Source organism: Alosa pseudoharengus, unplaced genomic scaffold, assembly GCF_046254945.1.
Source record: "Alosa pseudoharengus isolate Yale_2024_CS ecotype anadromous, Long Island Sound unplaced genomic scaffold, YU_APseudo_1.1 YU_APseudo_1.1_scf_21, whole genome shotgun sequence".
Classification (NCBI taxonomy): Eukaryota; Metazoa; Chordata; class Actinopteri; order Clupeiformes; family Clupeidae; genus Alosa; species Alosa pseudoharengus.
This window is the reverse complement of record NW_027468674.1, coordinates 24197738-24222737: the sequence shown is the minus strand read 5'-3', so window position 1 is coordinate 24222737 and position 25000 is coordinate 24197738. Positions and strand designations below refer to the sequence as shown.

The following is a 25000-nucleotide window of genomic DNA, read 5'->3' as shown; positions in this document are numbered from 1 at the left end:
CATCTGAAGGCAGACCTGCTATTGCGTGAGCAGATTTATTCTAAGACACCCTTTCTCCAGAATCACAAGATCAAAGCTGCTTTCAGTCCAACAATATCTCACAAAGTAGTGTGTGTTTTTTCCCTGGCTGTTCGACTTGTGGTTAGATCCGTCCATGTTTTAATCAATTGTTTTTAAGCCTTCTCGCGCCATGACATCAGCTGTACCCTGAGTCTGGCCAACTCCGAGTCCAAACAGCTCCGCAGTAAACAAGCCACCGCCCCACCTAGGGTCTGTTCTTGCGGAACCATCCGAATCAGACACAGACTCCCAACCAGACCACGGAACCAGCACACACTCTTATTTTCCATCGCTTTCTCGTTTCCTCGCCAAAGGCCCATTCCTCTGCGAGGTGGTCGTGGGATAGGAGGAGAGGCTTTTATAGAGAGCCGAGAGGACAGTCCATTTTGGTGTCCTCCATGTCCAGGAAGCGCAGGAAGGACAGCAGTGTCCTGCCCTGCCTGCCAGAGATTTTTATGGGAGTGGTGGAGGGGCGGTTGGTGGAGGCATATGGTCCTGCTGTGGACAAAATGAAAGACAGAGAGAGAGAGAGAGAGAGTGAGAGAGAGAGACAGAGAGAGATGCCAGACATGGAAAAAGATGAAGAGAGAGAGACAGAGAGATGAATAGAGAGAGAGAGAGATGACAGACATGGAAAAAGATGAGAGCGACAGAGAGATGAAGAGAGACAGAGAAATGAAGAGAAAGATGAAGAGAGAGAGAGAGAGAGAGAGAAAGAGAGAGAGAGAGACTAATCTGATCGGTCATTTGGTTAACCCTCTTAATTCCGAAGCCCCGCAGTGATGCATGTTGTCCAGCGGGTCAGGAGACCAGTGTCTGAAAGCTGGAGCCAATACATAGCGGTCCAATCGCCACCATCCGCTGATCTCGGATCAGTGCTTGGCATTAGAACCATAAGTCAAATAGCTAGAGTGTGCTGGGAGTATGCATTCACAATTAGCCCTTCATCCAAGGCAGACTTTGCATGTGTCAGCTGGTGGGCAACGGTGGTGGGGGCTGAAAACACATCCACCGAGGCGGCCATCAGATCAGCTTTGGAATAGACACAATCTGTTTGTTTTGCGGGATAAACATCTCTCTTCTTAGTGACCGCAGTTCTGTTTGCCTAGATATCCCAGACTGTTGCTCATGAAAAACGAGTCCAACTCTCTTTTGGGAATCTCTCTGTGATTGCGAAAGACATGTGCTGTGTAGTCATGGGCAATGTCACCAGAACAACCATGACCTCATGACCTCTCCGCATGTAATTGCATGACACAAAGTGACACGGCTAACAAGCAGCGCAATGCATGATGGGTAGGTCATTATTTAGCGGGCTGGCTGAACTGGAACTGAACTACGACCTGCTGTGCAAAAGGAAAGCAAACCTTGATCTGTGCGGAGACACACACACAAAGAGACGCTATTGTTGAAAACCAAAAATGACAAATACCACAGGAAGAGAGTTCTTTCCTTGAATGTTGCTTTCATGATTGGAAATATTCAACACACAGATAACATAATGTTTAGACAACCCTCGGCATGCTCTCACATGTCCTTTGTGGCTTCAGCAATGTTCAGCCAAGGAATTGCTACAGTCTTTGTACTCTCAAGTAAGCTGCAGTGATCTCCATTTAAACAAGGCAAATGCATCTTGTATTCATCTGACTGTTAGAAACAAAAACAACAACAACAGAAAATAAAAATAAATAAATATATCAACTACCAAAAGATGAGGACCTGCATCCATGGTGGGGATTAATCACAATTTATTGCCATGCATGAACACCTCTGTCTTGTCAGCCTATTTGACCTTGTTAAGGAGTCAATTAGGTACTATTGTTTGACACGACCTCTGATGGTGTGCAGATATGAGCTGTCTGTATACAATGACGACATGGGCTATCTGTTTACAATCCAGACTTTTGTTTTGGTCCATGTAAACAAGAGCGGGGAGAAAGCAGCATGCTGTGTGCAACAGGCAGCATGGTATCTGAAAAACGTTTTCTGTAGGCAGCCCACGCTCCGAAAACATGAAACAAGCTGAGTGGGGGCAGCCTGTCTCCCAAGCAAAAACAAAACCCTGCGTGGAGTTTTTCTGGGAATAATGAAGGTCGGGGATAGCTACCTCACTGGCGTGTTTCGTTTGGTCCTTGTTTTGTTGCAAAAAAGGGCCTGCTAATAAATTTGAATATAAACATAAACACAAACAAACACGAATTCCTGCGCAATCCCTGACTGCACATTTAACGTAATATGAGTGTGTGCGTGTTACTGTGTGTGACTGTTATCAGTGTTTAGGTATATGAGTGTAAACTAAATCAACTGTGTGTGTGTGTTTATTTGTTTGTTTGTTTGTTTGTTTGTGTGTGTGTGTGTGTGTGTGTGTGTGACGCATTTGGTGCAACAGACAGCTCTGTCAGAGGCCAGAGCTTTACTTTATCCAGCAGTGTGTCTCTCCACTCACCCAGTTCATCTGGGTACACACACACACACACACACACACACACACACACACACACACACACACACACACACACACACACACACTCACTGTCACTCTACTCTCCACAGCTGACACAAGGACACAAAGGAGCAACTGTGTCTCAGACAGGTCATCAGTCCTCAGTGTGCTAGTGCCAGCTAGTCAATGAGAGGGAGACTGTGTGTATGTGTGTGTGTGTGTGTGTCTGTGAGAGAGAGAGAGAGGGAGGAAGGGAGAGAGAGAGAGAAAGAGAGAGAGAGAGAGTGTCTGATGTTGCACGTTTGAAATCCCAGACATAACTAGCTTTGTTGACAGCTAATAATGGCAACAGATCTCACCCTGCAGACATCTGTGTCAGACAACATAAGAGACTGTGTATAATAAATAACTATTCTTGGGTTCTTGTTTACATCCACTTTTCTTACTGATCGAGATATAACGTGAGCCCTCCCTGTTGTGTTTAACAGTGCAGTCTGTTCTTCATGATCGCATTCCTTTCCAGTGGTGTTTCAGAGAGGTCTACTGGCACTGGCCAGGAGTCAAATTCTGACCAAAAATAAACGCCACGAGAACCATCCACCCTGGCTTCGGCCCAGGTGCTTCACTGACGGAAACTCTCCACGGCTCTGCACATGAGGGACCAAGGCCGGTCTGGTTCGGCGAGGACTGCTTTAGCAATCATGGGAACGCTAGGGGTTAAGTGTGCGAATTAATGGGCATATACAGAAGAACGATATGAAACTCAGCACAAGACCTCTGACATGAAGTGGAGTGTATTTCCAGCTCTACTTCTCATGCGTATAACACACACACACACACACACACACACACACACACAGACACACACACACACACACACAGACACACACACACACACACACAAACACACAGACACACACAGACACACACAGACACACACACAGACACACACACACACACAAACACACACAGACACACACAGACACACACACACACACACACACACACAGCAGGTTAATTTCATACTGACTCAGTGGTGTCACTCTACCCAACTTCCCTCTCCGTGCCCTCGGGTCATGACAGACAGTGACCACTCGTCTCGATGTCATGGCACTGCCAGTTATATGAGGCACTGTGGGGGCCCGAGAAGTAACATATGCTGAGGAGGAGGATCAAGGCATCTAGGATCAACTCAGTATATACCATCTCTCTTTCTCCTCTTCTCCTCATCTCCTCTTCTCTTATTCCCTCTCTTCTTTCACTAATCTTAGCAGGATAGAGTTGTCCACTGTCATCTCTCTGTCCATCTTTGTCAGGACTTTGTGAGGACTGCAGGGGTATGACTGAGGCCTCTCTCTCTCTGTTACCTCTATCTGCTTCCTTTGTCTTCTTCAGACTCCCCCCCTCTCTCACTCTCTCTCTCCCTCTCTCCCTCCCTCCCTCTCTCGGTTTCCCTCATCTTGTTAAGACAGAGGTGTCACTCTCTCCTCTCCTTGTCCGTCTTTGCCAGGGCACTGCCGGGGCACAACTTAATCTATCTTCCCCTCCCTCTATCCCTGTCCCCTCTGTCTCTCTCTCTCTCTATCTCTCTCTCTCTCTGGCAGAAGTTTCTGGGGCACAGTGGCCAGAGAGTAGCAGGTGAAATCCGATCTGCTGACCGCTCGCTTTATTTATTGAACAGGACCGACCAGACCTATGCCAACAAAGGCTTGGCAAGGGAGAGAGAAGGGGTTTTGTGTGTGTGTGTGTGTGTGTGTGTGTGTGTGTGTGTGTGTGTGTGTTAGGGGGCATCAGTGGCACCTCTCTATCCAGCCACCCCCCTTCTCCCCTCTCACTAAACCATATCATGGACCACCCAGCAGTAGCCCCCAAAATGCACACATTCAGCCCCTGGAAACTTCTTCATTGTACGCTGGGGCCTTTTTGTGGTGGTAGTTGTTTGGTAGTTGTTAGTGTTTTTTTTTTTTTATATGTCTCACTGATGTTTACTGTAAAGGCATTGTGTCTACGCACTATGCCCCATTGGCATGTTACAGAATTGCTGTCGCAACTAAATTGCATTCAGCCCTTTTTTTAAAAAAGAGGGCACAATCAAAGGAGTGTCCAGTCATGGACTGTTCCAGACAGACTGACATTATGTTTGATGTGTCCTTTTTTCCTCTATGTCTCTCTTACACTATGGAAGCGGTGAAAGGGACATAGTCATGACTACCAGCTGGTGTGAAAGGGGAGGCAGCGGGCACGCGCCGCCGTGGCAACATCACCTGACACGGATCGAATGCAAGGAGCCTGGCATCAGCAAGAAGAGCCCGCCGCGCCCCACTGATTAGCACAAGCGGGTGAACAAAAGGCCAGGCACACGAGACCAACGTTTCACATCTGACACGAGACTGTTACTGGTCAGGACAAGCAGCCACTGGTCAAGAGACACCCAGCAGGACCATCTATAACACATCCCAAATTTATTTAGATATAATATCTGACTTTCTCACTAGTATAAAGAGCGGATGTTTTTGTAGGTCACTATGCTGTTGCTTAACAGAGCCCTACCCTGAGTGGGTCACGCACAAGCTTCTCCAAGTCCCTGAAAAAGACAACAAATGATGAAATGAAATGATGAAATACTGCTTTCCTGACATGTCATAGCATGAAGTTCTTTTGAAGATCTGGACAAACCTGAAGAGCATGACTTACTGGACCATTCCAAAAACGGCCAAGCCTGGCTTCCCTGATCTAGCATTTCCTGTTCATATTTCTATACTATGATCAAGAACATGCGTGACCAAAACGCTTCCAAGCAGTCAAGCTGAAACAACGGACCAGTAACAGTGATTCTGAAATGCATCAGGAATGCTGGGAACGGCGAATTCCGGCTGGGAATTACAGTAACTCCAGGACTGGCTTCTTCCCCTCTCTGGGCATTAAGGGTTCCACAATAAGTGATGATGTGGAATCTGCGCTGCCTTTGAGAGAGCTGTGATTTGTGATGGGTGTGAGTCCAACATCAGGATCCACTCAGGCCGCAGGGAGAGCACATGCCTAGGAATCCTTCAGTTCATCTCAAAGGGCTGGTGCCTGGCAGTGCTAAGGGGATTTCTCCAAACAGAACGCATGAGTCCCTTCAGACTAGGAAAGGACACACACACACACGCGTGCGCGCGCACACAGACACACACACACACACGCACACGTGCACGCACACACACACACATCCACATACACTCACACACACATCACAGAGATCATTTGAGGCAATTTCACCCGGCCAAAAATAAAATAAATGACCTCTGGTAGATGACACCATCTTAAGTGTCCACCCCCATTATAAACTGTCCTCACTGATTATGCCTTTTCTCTCCATTTCTCTTTCAGCTCAACAATCTGTCGTCTCTCCATGTGAGCAAGCTTGGCAAGATTGAGTTTGCAGTTCTTGTCCTATCTCTCTCTGCTTCATACCTCCCTCATTTACACACACACACACACACACACACACACACACACACACACACACACACAAACACACACACGCACACACACGTATAGTCAAGACATAACAAATTTCTTCTCAGAATTCCAATGCTTCCTCATTCCACTCCCCCCCTCCATCACATGCCGATCCTCTGGGATTACGTCACATCAGAGCAGAGAGAGAGAGAGAGAGAGTGAGAGAGAGAGAAAGAGAGAGAGAGAGAGAGAAAGAGAGAGAGAGAGAGAAAGAGAGAGAGAGAAAGAGAGAAAAAGAATGAGAGAGAGGGAGAGGGAGGTGCACTCTGGCAACTCAACATGGATTAAATTCCCCTTCATTTTTATTCATTCCTTCTTCTCTTTTTTCTCAGATGGGGGTAAGCTACGGCACTCGAGGGAAGGAGCTGAAGGTGGAGCACCTCCCTCCTCCAACATAAATATTCCGAGCCTTCGAGTTTTGCGGTGTTGTTGCATCGGCCAGACAGACACGGTTGCCATAGCGACCTGGCCGTGCTGGCCAAGGCACTCCACTTCGCTCCATGGGAGGGAAGAGGTGAAGTGGTGCCCCAGGGAGGTGTCTCCCTCTCGGACACAGTGCCCAGACTGTGTGCCTCACTGGTCCTCCTCAGCCCCTTCATTTTTCCTTTTCAGGAAAACTTGAGTTTCGCAGAACGCCAAGTGAAAGAGAGGGGGGGGGGGGGCTCTTCAGTTCCCATAGAAACCTCCTTATATTTCTGTTATTTAAAAAAAAAGGGGGACGATGATAATGGTTCAGCCCGGATGTCTTGACATCTGAATATGCGTAGAGGGGGTGGGGGTGCTGGAAAACAGTCGGACGCTTCAGTCAAAACTGATCTGCGCTCTCCAGCACTGGGTTGTGCAACAGCTTGGCTAGTTCCCCAACATAATGCGAAACCCCCAAAATGAAAACCAGCCGAATGACCACACATGTCACACAATGCTGCCATGAGGAAGTGACATCAAGTCTTGCACACGGCACGAAGCATGAATTTCCCACAGTTCAAGCAGCGTACCTGAGGACATACTGTCCATGGTGCATGTAAGAGAAGTTAGCCAGGGTCTTGTTACGACTAGTCTTCACTCACAGTCACAATCTGTGTGCCATGTCCTTCCTACTCCGGCCCACAATGACATAAACAAGCCTTAGCATAGGCTAACAGAAGTGGAAAATCCACTGTGAGTTAAGTACAGCAGTGCATTCCAAGTCCCTCTGGTATTTCACAGAACTTCTCAATTTGCTTGACAAAGAGCTAAGTGAAGTTAGCAGGTTTTTGCTTATGTTTCCAAGGGTGGCACCCCACCTCCCTTCAATGTGATGCTTTAACTGGTCTTTCTATTTGGAAGGTTTCTTATTGCTTAATACATCAGCTCCAAAGCTGGATTTTTTTACCTCTGCCTGCAGTTTCTAGATAAGAGTCCTTTCACATGAACAAGTGTGACCATCTGAAGTATTCCACAGATAATAAAGACAACTCACAGAATTCCCCCTTTAAAAAAAAAGCTTCCTGCTAACTTCCAGCTTCCAGCTATCTGCTCCAAAACAACCAGGCTGTCTGCCCGAAACTTCTTTGAGAAACAAGCTTGACTGTGTCAGGTAGACAAAGAACTACATCTATTCACCAAAGGCCATGTCCATCTCAGGTCTCAGTTTAACGTTATGTCACACACTCTTTGTCATTGCAAGCCTCCCTGGGTGCATGTGGTCTTGCAGGATATGGAGCAAGGCCCATGTTTGTATTCAAACTACCTCACCAACATTTTCTTTGTTGTAAAAAGGTCTTTCGTTTGTCTCTGCAGTGTGTTCTTGAGCATGAAGATGAAAAAGGTTCTACTGGGCATGAATGAATAAATGGTTATTAATGAGGAACCTTTTCTTTTTATGGGTGCACTGTAAGTGTGATTCAGACTGAATATGACAAACCTCTTATATGATCCTGACTGATGACTCCCCTGATTATTATGTCATTCATCTTTGAATTTGGTTGAACCAGTTGTTGTTATTCTCCAATAAAATATGCATTTTACTGAGTCTCCAAAACAATAAATATTTAATTGAGCCGCCGGTAACGTAAGTATTCGACATAGTTTGCCTGTTGCACTAGATTGGCAGTGGATGCATTTCTGGGACAGTTCCAGTCGCTCTGCCTTTGCATGCGTGAATAAGTTCAGCCAAGCAGAGAAAAGCATTACAAATAAACAATCGCTGTCTGATCTAGTTTGGGTATGAGCCCAGATCAACCCTCTCCACCCAACTGGCCCACCATAAAGCATATTTAGATAATCAAATGATTCACTTCATATGACATCCAAATAATTTCTCTCCCACATGCAGTTGCAATTAACTGTCACACAGTGCTTATGGGAAGAAATATATTTTTGAACAGGAACAATTTCATGACCAGATTGGAATAACACAGCAAATGTACCATATTTTATGTTTAGCTCGCGGGAGGAACAGCTGAATTGCCAATCGCTGGGTCCAGCCAGCTGGCCGCCTTTGCCCACACTGCGGGGAACAGGAATGCAGGTAGCGGCCATCAGCTGCCAAGGACACTTAATAACTCGCTCAAGGCAAGCATCAGTTGCTAACTGAGCAGCAACAGTATACCTTCTAAGAGTGTCTCGGTCATAACTGTGCAGAGAGTGCTTCGAAGTCACTCGAATGACTGTGCACCAGCTGTGTAAGACAACAAGAATGTCAGAGCTGAGTCAATGCAAAACGGGTCCCACATGTTAACAGTCTCTCTCACACACACTCACACACACACACACACACACTTTTATCACCACCACAGAGAACATCACGTTTTCCCGAAAGTTCAGCATGGGCCACTTTTTCACCAGCTCTGTGCAAGCTACAGTGCTGACTCCAGAAGAATGCCTGGAATGTTCCCCAAAGTCTTTTTTTCTCTCTCAGAGACCTGGATGACCCACGATGGTAGAGCTCTAGAAGGAGGACCCCCCTTTCACATTACATAAACCCTGCCTGCACTGTGCATATACATTCCTTCCCATCTGCCTCTGAACCCAACTCCAATCTGAACTGAAACACATCGACACAATGCAAAACATCACCGACCCGACCGCCAGCCTCTATAATCTCTCTCCGAGTCCTGATCTCTGTGTGAGCCTATAGTGAGTGTTAATTAAGGACGCTGAGCAGTGAGCGGCTAAATTACCACACTGCGCGTGGACAATCTTCTGAGTAGGATAGACGGCTTTTTGGACAATGGCCGTGCTCAAATGACAGTGTTAGGTGATAAGCCCTATGATCACCCGCTTTTAAGGGATGGTGTTTTGTTTTTGAAGGGAATGGGAACTGAGGGCTGGTGTCATCTGAGTGCAGGTTAAATTAGCCATGCTCCATACAGCATGAGATGTACTGGAGCTACTGGACCAGAATGGGGACCATAGTTCTGCACCTTCTTCATTTGACATGTTCTCATAAAACACACTAACTTACACTTACAAACACAAGCACCACACACACACACACACACACACACACACACACACAAACACACACACACACACACACACACACACACACACACACACACACACACACACACATACCTTTAGTGTTATCCTGTGCTGTTACAAGACACTCTATCTATAATTTAAACTCTCTGCAAACCCATCCCAGAATCTTCCTTGATTGCCTCCAGTGTGCACGCCCTGGCGGATAGCACACAGCACAGGATTCAGTCTCTTTCAGCAGAAACGAATAAGCCTGAATGTGCTTAATTTACTAATGGGGCTGGGGAGTAAAGAAGACATGGTGGCCAGTAATTAAGGCAGAGCAGCTGGCTGAGTAGGGGCTTTATGTGCATCTGAGGTCCTAGTTTGTTCTGTGTTTGTGTGGCTATGACATAAGGAATTGGGTCAAGATAGACTTGGCAAAGTCATGAAACTTGCTTGTAGTCTTCAGATCCTGACAAGCTTTCAGCAAACATGACAGCAAACATTTTAATCCCAACCAACTGTGTAAAACATATTGCTTATTTGGTCTTATCTCAAATTTGTAAACAGGATTATCATCAAAGGTTAGCTTTCGATAACAAAATGGATTTAGAAAAAAAGATATGTCTGTTATACATTTGCGACTATGATGCCGCTGCAGAGGTTTTCACAAGTTTGCATCCCTGAGGGCGTCAATCCTGTCGCTGTCTTCTTTGCATGTGGCTTCAAGCTGCGAGACAACTGACAACAAATGCTGGCTGACAGGTGACAGGCTATGAGAGCAGCAGTCCCGTGACACCATCACTTCCCTAAGCAGCCTACTAGACCTCCACTTAAAACAAGATTTATCATTCATTAATGTAGGCTACACAATAATACGCGGTTCCACTATAGAATATAAGCAATTCATTAAAAGGGCTTAAGCGTCACTGAAGACATTAGGTGAATGTACTTGATATAGCATGATGAAGTAGTGCTGCGATTCATAGCGCCGATGTTGAAATGACAACCACGAATCAAAGCGGGAGACCAAACCAAAAGGGCGCTGTTACATATTCAAACGAATGCCTTTGGTTACAATCAAGTAGGCTACACAAGGTATCCAAGGAGGAGTATAAAATGTTACGTGATGGAACGCGAAACTCGTGTTTGTGTGAGAACGGAGATCTTGTTTAATGTTGTGGGCAGAAATCTGCCTCAGTCTACTAACGAACATGGAGAGACTGCTAAAAAATATTGTAGGCAAAGTAAAAGACAACAGTATGTTTAACTTGATAGTTCAAATGTAAAAGTGATCTTACCTGTCTTTGTAACAGGAAAGGTCTTCAACGTGGTTCTGCTGTTTAGGCTAGAACTTTCGCTACCTTGTTGATGTTTGGGCGTCAGTTTTCCCAACTGAGCAGTTCCACGTCCATAAAAACCTCTGTCATTATTCAGGGCGCACGCTTGTCTCTTCTAAAATCGAAGAATAGTTTCTCTTTCCTTCTTGTTTGTGCACTCAACACGCTGGTCATCTGTTGTCACCCTCGGTGGGATCAGCTGTCATCCCGATGGAAGATCCAGAAGGCTGATTCCCGACTGCGCTCCATCCATGCTGACATCAACACCACCACCCCTTCCTGACAGGGACCTTAGCCTCAGTAAGGGGTTGGCCTTTCCCTGCCTGATGGAAAATAACCGCGCACACTGACAACAGAGACTGAGGAGAGCGCGAAAGAAAGTTCATTAGCCACACACTTCAAGCTTTATAACGCATTTATTAACTTTTTGTTGCCAGCCGACTAAAGGCTGTGTGTGTGCAAGCAGTCATGACAACAATATGTGGAGGTTTAGGTGCATTTAAAATATATATCGAGAACTATAAGAGAAGAGTGCAAACTGAACGTTACAGCATGGTGTGGTCAACTGTGGGCTTTTGAACATTTTAACATAAGATTCCGTTCTGCAACAATTCAAGGTTCTAAAATTCTATGTTGAATTCAAAGCCCTAAAGAGCTCAGAGCCCCTAAATCTGTGTTTGTAGTTGGTGTCTCAGAATGTACGTCATGAAACTCAAAAGGTAATATTAGCCCACTGTTTGAAAAAGTCACTATATAGGCCTAAAAGTTAAACAAGTTGAAGCAGTGTCATGTCTGTCAACACAACACTCTAACAGAAGAGTGTTCAACATCAAATATGGAGGTTTTGGAGATGCACATTGCGGTGTATCTGTTTAGTATGCCATACTGTAGCCTATTTGATGGATAATATTGATGCTCAATTTGTGCAATTTATAAGGCCACTCAGATGTAAATGTTCCTCCTCTGTTTGTGTTGTGTTTACAATGAATGTACTCCTGGAGTGGACGTGCAAAAAAAGGCTCTCAAGATTTTGGACAGAACTGGGCTACAATCCATTTTTCCAATGGGGAGATTCGTTGGGTTCTGCAGAACCAAAGCCAGCCTAGAGGAACACATGAATGGACCCCTTTTCATATCTGTTCGAGCATGATACATCCATTCCTTAAGTCACTGAATACACATCGGAGGGCCACTACTCTGTAGCTGCAGGGCTAAATCTGCTCCCAATTCATATTCATCCTGTGTATTTGTTCCAAAGAGGAATCAGGGGAAATGAATCACTGTGTCCTAAAGATTCATTTCGGAAGCAGAGACTCTTTGCAAAAATATGTGGGAAAACCCGACCACATTGAGAAAGAGACGTTCAATTTAGAGCATGCTTTCAGGGAAGTGGTATCTATTCCTTCCTATTCCCATGCTATCCCAGTGTGAGAGTGAGTTACTGAAAGGTTTGAGGGCCTGTTTATGCTGCGTCTGCATTAATCCAGACTTCCTCATGCTGAACAACAATACGAGGAAACTGTGAGGAAGAACCTTTTTTATTTTAGTGAGGTGATGACAGCAAAGAAAAAAATAAGTTACATTTGCTACAGTACATCATGCATGTATCTTCCCCCTGCCATTATTAATCACTCACACACTTGTTTCTGTGCTATTAATACAAAGAGAAAGGGCTTTCTCTCCTTATCTCTCACTCACATCCCAGTCATTGCACTGACGTCATATAACGCATGAGCAGCATGATTTTTGTATAACACAAAGTCACTTGGATCATCAGGCCCTGTCCCCATATGTTTGTAAAAAAGGCCCCTCTGTCAGTGCCAGTGGCAGTGGCAATAAACGCAAAGCTGAGTCAATATCCTGTCAGCGTGGGGCAGGGGTTATCGTACGAGCTACGATAATACAAGCTGTATTTGTTGTTTGTAAGCGTGCCCCCACTAGGCCTTGTAATGTCACTCGACTCACTCCACCGCTCTCTCCCTCAGCCCACGACATTTGTTGAGAACTCTCCAGGCCACGCTGGAGGTGAATGGACAGGGCTGTGCGCTCCTACGCTGCCATTTTTTACACAAAGAAGGCATGTGAGTGAGTGCTGGGCCTCCATTGTTGTCGCTGGGCTGTGTGGTCAGTGGGTCCATTCTCATCCTGTGTTTGAAGTAAAATCTTTGTCTGGGTTTCGGCATCAGTCAGTGGCATTATCTGGGGCATCAATGGAGGATAAATAATGAGGTTTAGGCACGAGGAGACTACTGGAAACATACTCTGTTCTACTCTTACAGGAACTAGGAACTGACATGGTGTTGAACTGATGCTTAATCAGACATCACATCAGACATTTTGCTCAAATATTTGTAGTGGATTGTGGGGGATTACCTATTATGTTCTGTGTTGTTCCTATGGTCCTATGGTCCTATTATTACTCCACATAAGCCCATTTCACCTTCTTGGTTATACAAATCACAGTAATATAGTCATTTAAAACTCCCAAAATTATGATATAATGATGAAAACACATAGCAGAAGTATAAAAAGTATATCCTTTCTGTCTGGAATCAGAGCTCAAAATGTGCTAAGAGTGATTCTGCATCCCTGCGCAAGACCTCCGGAACTGTGAAAGCATTTGGCAAACCACTTAGAACCTTTTCAATATCAAGACATTTTCAAGACAACCACCATATGACACAGGGTCAGCAACTAACCTTCAGCTACTGTCGGTGAGCTCTTCCTGGCTCATGGTATTTCCGAGGCATGGCTTTTCCTTTCCTGCTTCGTCACCAAGGCCATGTTGTTTGTTTTCTTTCTGTTCTTTTAAACTTGTGATTGTGATTCATGGCTTGTGGGGGAAACGAGTGAAAAATACAATGCACCATGAAGGAAGCCAGCAAGCATTTTCTCAAGTGGCTTGCTATCAGCAAAATAAGGTTTGATATGGGAGGGCATTTAGTAATTATTCACTTAGTACTGGGAGGAATAGAATTTTCAGAATCCCTGAAAAGGGTGTAATGTTCTGATATTGCTTTCTATACTCATGTTTATTTCATAATATATTCCCACACTGATCTTTTGACCAATTCAATTAATTATTTAAGATCTCATTCAGATAGCTAGGAATAAACAAAGTTAGCTAAATATCATTTGAGCGATGATAGGTAATCCCAACAAGGAAATCAATAGTTACTCAGAAGCATTATTGACATTGGATATTTGCACGCTTCATGTTATTGGGGTAGAAACAAAATGACAAATGAATTGTAAGATGTTCCCTTTGAGTGTTTTTTGTAGGTTAGACTCAAATTACAGTAAACAGCTTACTCATCAAACCCTTTCTGATGAGAGGAGGTAAAGAGCCAGTGGGCATTTTTAAACAGGAGGACAGCGACATCTAGTGTTCATCTAGCATTCCATTGTTCAGCATTGAAACAATTAACTGGAAATTATCACAACTAAGACTCCATGATCTGTTTGTGACATTTGCCTCTATAAAAATGTTTTAACATTTAAAAATGTTCTTCATATATGACAGCAGTGTTATGGCAGTTGGTCTACATATCTTCAGTGCTCATAGTAATCATACATATTAGTTTACAAGAGAATTGGTTTATTTTGCAATATTTTGTTAGCTTCTCCTGCATTCCACAAGCTATGTGGTATGTGCTTTACTGTAAGAAAAATCGAAGCCATGTCATTGGGGCAAATCCAGTGCTACTACTCATTTAGTCATGACACATGAAGGTGCCAAACCAATCAGTGTATAAATCTGCCTGTCAGTTAAGTATGCCGACAAAAGCTACTAACATGCGAGAGCCCTATGGGGAGGGGTGAGCAGTGTTTAGTTTGGCTGTTGAACTTCACAAGGGCTGACGTCCAGGAAAAAGTTGACCTTTAATTGTGCATTGAAGTATATTTATAAAATGTTTGATGTAATGTAATGCAGAATATTCCGTCGTTGGTGAAAAAAAAGACTTTCATCCTTGGATGAGTGCGTGTATAGACGCAGCAAACACTAAAACATGTCTCTTTTTTTCGGCTTGTTCCACCAGCTACATTTAGAACAAAGATTGACATAAGCCTGGCATGGATTTTCCAATAACCTTAAATGACTGGGAAGAAATATCTTACACACAATTGACCAGTTGGTGGCACTAGATGTCTTCAAGCAAAATCTTGAGGATTTGTTTAGGTACAGCATGATATTGTGGCTCATGTTATTCTTGCCTGAAGTGTGTTTGTTTTTAAATAGTAGGTTTCAGACTGTAACCTTAACTCATTTAATTTATATCTGGTTTAGAATATATACGAGTTAAATTACACCATAGAGGTTTGGGATCTAACTTTGTTTGAAGGCTTCATGTGAGAGTTGCTGCAGCTTTGCCCACCCTTCACTGTAAAAAGTTTAACGTAAAATTTACAGCAACTTGCTGGCAGCAAATAACCAGCAAGTTGCTGTATTTCACTCTACAGTACACCTACTGTATATGAAATCACAGTACCTATGCCTGATACTGTAAATGCAAACTACAGTTGTACTACCAGTGCTGTAATGTATACAGCATTGAATTGTCTACCGTATTTTTAATCACAGTACTTATGGATCATACTTTAACTAAGTACAGTAGTAATACCAGTGCTGTAATATTATATACAGTAATTTTGGGAAATTCATATCCTGCTTTATCTACAGCCAGGATAAATTTGGCTAGGCCTAGGTATGGTTTAGGCTACACAAACTTGCATAAATAACCATTGACAACTTGTTATCAGTTTGAAAAGCAAGTACATTTATTCACTTTTTTCCGTTTTGTGTTTCTCGTGTGCTGCATCCTAACGTTAGACCAACGGTTCCAGTCAGCCTGATCCACCACCAGTAGCAGAGTGAAGCAGCACCTAGCAGAAATAGAAGAAGAAAAGATAAACAGTGTTAGATAACAATTTTCAACTGAAACGGAAGGCTACTTACAAGTGAAACTTTAGAATAATCATTTATATATATACTGTATGTTTTTTGAGTTTACTGTCAAAATGCCAGGCTGAAGATGGTGTTGGCATAACTCAGTTTCGCAAGGTAACGTATAGCAGCTATTTAACGTTAGCCAGCTGGGTGAGCTCATTGATGATATTTGCTTGCAGCAACAGCCATTCGCGCTGTTCGTCCGAACAACGGTTAATGATAGTCAGATGTGACTTAAAGTTAACTTATATCAATATTGCTAAAGTTCGCCTATTAAACTCACAAAACCGTACATGATTACGACGAGTTAACGTTACATAAGTCAGCTAAACCTCCACGTTAACGTTAACCAGCAACACATCATCTTCAGCCTAACATTGTGACAGTAACATACTAGGCCTAACACTAGTGAATGTTTTATATAAATTATATGAATATAATAAACTGTAACTTACTGAGAACTAAGGTAGGCCTAATATAAATGAGACTGCCATAACGTTAACGTAACATAAAACATTAACGTTAATGCCACCGTCACAGCAACAGCAACTAAGTTATGATAGCTAGCCTAACGTTAGCTGCTACTTACTTATTTGATCCAACAAGCATGGATGAGTTGTAAGTTAGACAGTACAACGTACATAGACTGTACACATGCCCGAATTTAATGTAGTACAATTTCACAATGAAACATTAACGTTACATAAATAAATGCTTGCTTACCATTAAGGTGGAGCTGCGAACTTGTCAGAGTGCTGAACACCGTTGGTCTGACTGACTGAACTGTTGCTCAAAAATGATCTCCCGCCGGACAGTTCAAACGTCGTCGCGCGGTGCACGTTTCAATCACCACGTCAAAAGTTCCCAGTAAACCATAAATCCATGACTTTTCAATATCTTTTCAAAATGATGATTTGGATGGAAAATCAACATACTATCAATGTCACCTTGCTATCTGGGAGCTTAACTTTGTATTTATGTGCAAAAAGAAAACAGAAAAACCCCAACTGATTTTCCGCCATGTTTTTTCAAAATTTTCAAAAAGCTGACAAGTGAGGGAGGAGTCAGATTTATTACTGTGTTATGATTCGCAGCAAATTTTTATTACTGTAGTTTGACCATTTTTGACCATAATTCATAGCGAAACCACAGCAACATACTGTATTCACAAATACAGTACACATTTTCCCCCAAAACAGCAGTGATGCTGTGAAAATCACAGAATCTTGTTACAGTGTTGCCTTTGGTAGTTGTCTGTAACAGTTATGTTACATAATGATATGTGTACTTCCTGTATCTCAACTGATTTAGCAATGTACTATCATTATATGTCATGGGTTTGGTATTGGTAACTACAGTAGGGAGTGTTCATACTGGTACAAATGTCTGTATAAATCATGCTTCATATAAGAGTCTGCTGAATGAATACCTGTCAGACAACTGTCTAGCAGAATGTGAGCAGAGTTTCGTAAACATCACAAGTGAATAACAGCTGTCAAATACATCCTGACTGAAACTATTTCAGATATTTAGACAGCTTAAAGAGTGATTCCTCTGTGACCTGATTTAAACTCTTAAAAACCACATAACAAGTTAGCAGGAAATGTTCTTGTATTCACTGAGAAGCTTATTAATATCTGCTTTCTTCTGCTATTCTATGACATCTAAACAGTATAGATGAGTCTGGCTATTGATACATATTTTTATGCAATGTGAGCAACAAAATCATAATAGTATCACTATGCAATTAACAAATTAAGAGTTGTATTGAGTTAATAAGCTGCCTTTTCTTGTCTTCCTCATTTGATACGTATGATGTGCCCATTGTTCTTTTTCCTCCACTTTGCTGTGTCCTCTTTTTCTACTTTTCCCCTCTCAAGCAGATGTCCCCTTTTCCAGCCAAAGTTGACCCAAAAAGCGACTTCTTGTTAAAATGATTTTGTCCTTAGTCTCATACTTAGGTGTTTAAGCCAAGGTGCTTCTGGCTTAAGGTGTTTCTGCAGATCATCATCAAAACATTATTCATTGTTAACAGTCCAAAAGAACTTTAACTTGAACTGAATTAAATTACTGTTTGTCTCTGACCGGTCGTCGTGGTGTGATGCTTTTTTGAAGCCCTTGGCAAACAATAGTTTAAAGACAACCTCAGCATAAATTTTATGATGACACATGGACATTTGAGTTTGTGCTTTAGCTGACAACAGGAAAGCTGTGGCAGAATGTTTTACGACAGTTTAGGACTCACTGCACTCACTTAATGCATGAAATGTAATGGATTAATATATTTTGTGAACTCATACTGTTTTTTTTTTGTGTCAGTACAGGAAATGAGCTCTCTAGAACACTTGGTTTTCTAAAATCATCAGAGTTTACCTTACATATACTACTGAAAGGCTGGAAATAACATAAGTAGAACATTACTACTTAAAGGAACCATATGTAAGATTGTGGCCAAAACTGGTACTGCAATCACTTTCAAATTACTGTAGAGCGGTGTATCCCCTCCCCCTCCCCCCTGACTCGAGGTTGCCAACCCGAATGCCAAAACACTACTAACTTTGTGATTAGTAGATAGGTAGAGGGTGGCGCATCAGGCCAAAACACACCATGACATGACAAAACACAACATCAACATTAGTTGAGGGCTGCAACTTTACTTTTTAAATGACGATATCCTGGCCAGACTACTGTTGTCACTGATATTTGAAATGAACATGATTTCTTAATGTCTAGTGACACATCAGGGCCATTTTATGATTCATTGAAATACATTTCTTACATATGGTTCCTTTAAGGTATGTAAATATGTTTGTTCATCATGCTGCAACATCCACTCTTCAGAGGATTAGATGCATATTGCATAAATACTGACAACAGCAAGTGTATGTAATATATATTTTCTTTCATTACACAGACAAAACAGTTTCAAAATGTTCAAAATGCAATCACTAGGAACAATTTGTTGATCAATTGCTAATCCACAGAAGAACAGCACCATTTGAGAATGTATGGGGAGTTGTAAAAAAAATGAAGTTGAGGCATGCATTGAAGGTTTTTTACATTCACATTGAGTGTTCAACTTTGATGAGACTTCAAGTACTGCTCAGATGAACCAAGTAATGACCACAGAGTTGAGTGGTCACACAATATCTGGACCCCTGGGTTGGAGGCCTACTACTCACCAAAAGCTTGCAATAAAAATGTCTAAAATTGAGGCAAGGACTGGAACGTTTGCTAAAAATAAACTGACAAACACTCAGCTACATTTTAATTACACATCGAAAGGAAGATTTCATTGAAATAGCTTTGATGAAAATGGCACACTGTGTTTGTCAGTTCAAGTGAAATGAATGTTCTTCAGTACTCCTTGAACACGTGACAGCTTATTGTGTAGAAAAATTGAACAAAATCAGAGATTTAGTTTAAGACACAGGGCTGTCTGTCTGGCAAATGAACAAAACAAAAGTTTGTTTTTCTGTCTGTAATAATTTTCTACACTTTTTCCCTTTCTTCCTTTTTTCAAAACTGTATGGTACATACACACACGAGTAACACATAAATATCAAAAGACAAAACAAAATACAATGATGAAAAAAACCTGCTGTACTTACACAAACAACTGAGGTTTGTAAAACAATAAAATATTACAATATAATTAACCCAAAACATTATGGGGATATAAAGGGGGGGTTTATGAGAGTCCATGTTTTTTAAGCCATCTCTGACTCATCGAGGGCCAGGATTGGCTGGGGACACTTTGGCTGTGGATGGACTTTTCTTGCTGTGTTGGCTCTTCAGATTCAGATTGATTCCTTTGGGTGCTGTTTTCAGACTGAAGTTTAACTGTCGAGAGAGGGAAAGAGAGGGAGAGAGAGAGACAAGAAAGAAAAGAGAGAGGTTAGTGGGCTAGCAAAGGCAGTCAGAAACACACATGAACACACACACACATACACACACACACACACACACACACACACACACACACACACACACACACACACACATGCACACACAAACACAGACACACACAGACGCACACGCACACACACACACACACACACACACACACACACACACACACACACATCCCTCATCTATAACTGCAGGATCCACAATGCCACACATAAACACACAAACACACGCACGCACGCACACACTCACAGAAACGCACACACACACACACATAGAAACACACACACACACACATACATACACACACACACACACTCACATACATGCATACACACGTCCCTCATCTATAATTGGACACACACGCACGCACGCACACACACACACACACACACACACACACACACACACACACACACACACACACACACACAATACGCACATACAAACACACACACACATCCCTCATCTATAACTGCAGGACACACAAAGCCACACATACACACAAAAACAAACACACGCACGCACACACACACACACGCACACACACACACACACACACGCACGCACAATGGGAGTGAGATAAAGAGCGGCAGGTGCCAAAGGGAAAACGTGTGAAGTGTGTGAGGCGCCTAATGAGCTCCTCGGCCTCCTGTCGAGGCCCATCTGTGCCCGCCGCGTCCACTCACCACTATGGCTTCGGCCGGGCCCACCGTCACCTGCTTAGTGACGGCCTGGTAGCCGGGAGCCGACGCCGTCACCGTGTATGTGCCCGGCAAGAGCAGTCGGAAATAGTCCCCGTCCGCACCTGGACAAATACACAGAAGAAAGAAAAGCATCAGAGATTTAGGAGAGAGGGAAGGAGAAGAGGTTGAAAAAGAGAAAAGAGAAAAGAGATTGTAGAAAGAGAAAGGAGAAGAAAGAAAGTGAAATAGGTTTTATCCAAGAGAACAATCAAATAAAGTGCGGAGGAGACAGCAGAATTTTTTTAAATGTTCTTTTTTTTATTTCTTTTTTTTTCAATGTTATCTTTTATTTTGATCTATTCTCTCTCATAATCCACGTAAATTACATACCGCTAGTGATATCATGGGTTATGCCCGCCACAGCAATCTCAGCATCTCGGATGGGGTTGTTGTTCTCATCATAGACCATGCCTTTGATCCCATGGTGCACCTGGAGTCCAACCCAAACAAGGAAGAAATCAATGCCTTTAAATATCACGTCAACAGATAGATTATGCCTATCCATCAGTCAGTCTTTTGAAGCGTAAACAACAGACTTGGCTGAGGACAGCCAACCACTCAAAGGCACCGACTGGGAGCTTGATTACAGTAAAGAAGTGATAGAGTATGATTGAGCTACGGCACACAGCCAGGAAATCATGGTGTATTTTATTCCTCTTCAAAAAAAAAACATGAGTAGGTTTCTACATAGCAGACGTACAGTTAATTTTCAGACTGTTCACTTTGAACAAAGGCCCATGTATTGACCTTCAGGGAAACAAAAGAGCGAGTGGATCTGTTTACTTTCTGGCGTGGTGCTACCTGTTCACTGAAGCCTTACCTATTGCAAACAGAATACTGGGCCCTTTCTTTACCTGCTGCCATAAGAATACAGGGCTCTATTTGATGCAGGTAAAGGAGCTTTACGGGTTATGGTTTAGAGGTAGGCTGTATGAACACAAAGCCCACACTTGAGGATCGTCTTTTCAGACAATCAAAGAGTCTACTGTATGCTTTGTAGCACACTAAAAAAGCCTCAGACACTTGAGACATCACATGTACTGTGAGAAATCACCACCAATTCTTAGCCACCGGTGTTTTGTTTTGTTTTGTTTGGGAATAACCTCACAGTTCTGCTGTTGTAGCACATGAGAGACAGTAGGGGGCGTGCTGACCTGCTCCAGGTAGGAGATGAGGGCCTCCCTGTTGCCAATCCACTCCCTGTGCAGAGCGGAGGCCGGGGGGAACTTATCACAGCTCAGCTCCAGCGTGATCTCAAAGCAGTTACTGTAGAGGTAGTTAAAGTCCTGCATTCCTGAGGACACACACACATCATTTCTACCAGCTCATGCAACACTGTGGGCATATCCATTCAATATTCATTTAAAAAATCACTTCACAACAAACGCACATTTTTAATCTGTGCTACTCAGTTGTTGGATTATAACCTTCAAGATGTTCCCATACAGAAATGAACACCTTTTGCTAAGTACCGTTTGCAAAAACAGCTTTAGCGTTGGATATTTAGCTACAGTATAATATCATATATCATACAATATCAATTTCATGTTTTTCATTGCTAAATGGAGACTTAAAGGAAGGTGGGGTTATGTGACTGGGAGTCTGGTCAGAGTATTATGCAGTTGAAGTTACTCCTGTTCGTCTCAGAAGAATACATAATCTTCCCAGGCTAATGTAGAGCTCTAGAAAAATACATAATCTTCCCAGGCTAATGTAGAGCTCTAGAAAAATACATGATCTGCCCAGGCTAATGTAGAGCTCTAGAAAAATACATGATCTGCCCAGGCTAATGTAGAGTTCTAGAGGCACAAATGGGCTCTCACCTTTGGAAAGCGAGTACCAGCGGGCTCCGTTGGTAATCCCTTCATCAAAGTAGTCTCCGCAATTCCAGCCTTTGTGCATCCAGCTGTGGGCGTAGGAGTAGGTTTTTGCCAGCTGCACACACACACACACACACACACACACACACACATACACACACATATGCATGCACACACACACCCACATACACACACACACACACACACACACACACACACACACACACACACACACACACACACACACAGACATACACACAATTGTCAGACAGACGGGCAAATAAATGCACACAAGATCACATAACCCAAACATTCACAATGCCATATGTCACCACAGCGCAGAGTTTATTTTCATTCACACGCGGCACCTTTTTGAAAAGCTTGTCGTCGGGGGTGGCGGAGTATGTGGTCTTGCCCCGGATGCGGGCCTCCCGGGATTTGTCGAAGGGGTAGTTGGCCACCACGGCACCCCCATGGAGGTTCGCCGACAGAACAAAGTTATAGTTCTGCATCCACTTGATCACCGACAGAGTCTCAGGCTCCACCTGAAGAGAAGAACGCAAATGGAACAGTGGTGTTCATTATGAAAACGTTCTACTTACGTTCTATTTATGCATTGATACTGAACAATGCATCATATTTCTGCAACAAAATCCTAGGAGCAAAAGCATTTGAATGGTTAAAGTAAGAGTGGGTTCAAGCGGAGCTGGACCCATAGTGAGGTTTACTGAGAAACATTTGCAGCGTTTTGCTGACTCATGTGTCTCACGCGAGCTGAAATTCACACTTGGGCAGTTTATGAATTCTCACATGGCTGTGAAGTTTCAGCATCGTTGTGAGTTTCTATCCATGAACTGGTAACATCCCCACCCCCCACCCTCTTGGGTCCATGCATCAATTTCAATCAGTCTTCTATTCCCTCTCTCTGTCTCCAAGTCCTGAGGCTGCAAAACTAGAAGCAGCATGTGCTTCTGCAAAGGGAAAAAAGGGGCTACTAACTCTATGTGTGTGTGTGTGTGTGTGTGTGTGTGTGTGTGTGTGTGTGTGTGTGTGTGTGTGTGTATTATCGAGTTAATCGGAGCAGTGATGTCAGAAGTTCCATCAGAGGTTGTGAGGGAAAAACAAACCCGTTTGAATTTCGCTTCAGTGCTTCGGCGCACACTCGCCCGGTCGGCCATGCCATTGCCCATTCAGAAGGGCCAGCGTGGAGGATGTTGCCACAGACAGGGGTTTGTTTGTTTTCTGGAGGTGTTCGGGGTGCTGATATTTATTATGCATGGCTCTGTGTGTCTGCCCAGGGCTCCCCCTCCCTCTCTGCCTCCACTGTCATCCAAGCATCAGATTTCAGGCTTCATGCAGAACCCCCCCCCCCCCTCCCCCACACACACACACACACACACACACACACCATACCAGCGCAGTTTGAGTGAAGCCCAGATTGGTTGTGGTTCCCTCGAGTCTATATCCCTATATCCCTCGAATCTGTCTCTTTCCTTTCCACGACTCACTTTATTGTCTCTCTCACCTGTCGCATGCTGTTACACAGACAGTGTTTGTCTGTTCGGAACTGTCTTTTTACTGTTCCATGCAGTGAAAAATGCATCCCCCTCACACTATCTGTCTTTTTGTCGATGTCTCTGTTTCTGTCCGTTTTTTGCTCTCACACACTCACCTGTAAGAGAAGAAATCTTAGGAAGAAATCTTCCTCTCCCTAAATCACTTTTCCCCTACTTACTGTGATGTCAATGTTGGGGTGAGGATCTCGTGTTTTCACTCTCTCTCCACGTTTTTTCTCTTTCCCTCATTCCTTGAGTCCCACTCTCCCCCTCCCTCTCTCTCTCCAAGCTGCAGTTTGAGAGTGAGAGAGCAAGTGACTGAATAAGAGAGAGAGAGAGAGCGTGAGTGAGTGAGAGAATGAGACAGTGAGTGAGTGAGAAAGTGAAAGAGTGAAAGATTAAGTGAGTGAGTGTGTGAGTGAGAGAGTGAGAGGGTGTGTGAGTAAGTAGGCAGAGATTAGAAGAAAAGAGTGAGTGAGTGAGTGAGTGAAAGAGTGAGTGAGAGAGAGAGGGAGTAGAAGGAGAGAATGAGTGAGCGAGTGAATGAGTGAGCGAGTGAGAGAGAGAGGGTGAGAGTGAGAGAGTAAGTGAAGGATTGTGACTGAATGAGAGAGTGAGTGGGTGATTAGTGAGCGAGTGGGGAAGGGAGTGAGAGAGTGAGTGAGTGATGAGTGAAAGAGTAAGAGAGAGAGAGAGTGAGAGAGAGAGGCTCTGGGAGAGTGCTGAAATGTGAAGCGTGACTGTTGGCCCTCCAGCTGCACTGCTTTTCGCGTGGCGGCCCCTGGGGGAAACTCCAATGGCGGCCAAGCCGACCAGCCCGCCTTTTCCCCCACAAAGGCCCTGATAAGGAGTCGGGGGCGAAAATACGAGCCAGACGATCACAGGACGCCTGAAAGCAATCTGCCAAACTCGATGTAAAAGAGAGAGGGAGAGAGAAAAGGAGAGGAGGAGAGACAGAAACAGAGATGGAGGGAGTATGGAAGTGGTTGATAGCGACCGAAAAATGGAGCCTTTTGTTGTTGAGAAAATGAGAGAAAATCATTTTTACATTATTATTCGTCTTTTACTAGAATTACATAGAAGTGCCAAACTGTTTTGTGGTATTGTGCTATGACAACGACAGTATGATGTTTCAGCCTTTCATGCGTCATTGCGCAAGTTCACTTTTGGCAGTTGTATGAACACACGCTTGCCCACTAATGTTACTCCTGACGAAATAGCAAACAGACC

General features: G+C 43.6%; 2 protein-coding genes across 2 annotated transcripts in view; both read right to left on the bottom strand.

Annotated features, from left to right (window-relative positions):
- The window catches only part of dnmbp (dynamin binding protein), a 61134-nt gene extending 50072 nt beyond the window's left edge, over window positions 1-11062 (bottom strand). The window contains exon 1 of the mRNA XM_076298241.1: window positions 10753-11062. The gene's annotated coding sequence lies outside the window, so the exon portion shown is untranslated. The remainder of the gene's footprint in view (window positions 1-10752) is intronic.
- A 7558-nt stretch (window positions 11063-18620) lies between these two features.
- cpn1 (carboxypeptidase N, polypeptide 1) overlaps window positions 18621-25000 on the bottom strand; it is a 14497-nt gene continuing 8117 nt past the window's right edge. Inside the window, exons 4-9 of the mRNA XM_076298240.1 lie at window positions 22583-22759; window positions 22218-22329; window positions 21549-21688; window positions 20725-20824; window positions 20338-20456; window positions 18621-19582 (exon numbers count right to left, since the gene is read on the bottom strand). Coding sequence (XP_076154355.1) covers window positions 19466-19582; window positions 20338-20456; window positions 20725-20824; window positions 21549-21688; window positions 22218-22329; window positions 22583-22759 — 765 coding nt within the window. The 3' untranslated portion in view covers window positions 18621-19465. The remainder of the gene's footprint in view (window positions 19583-20337; window positions 20457-20724; window positions 20825-21548; window positions 21689-22217; window positions 22330-22582; window positions 22760-25000) is intronic.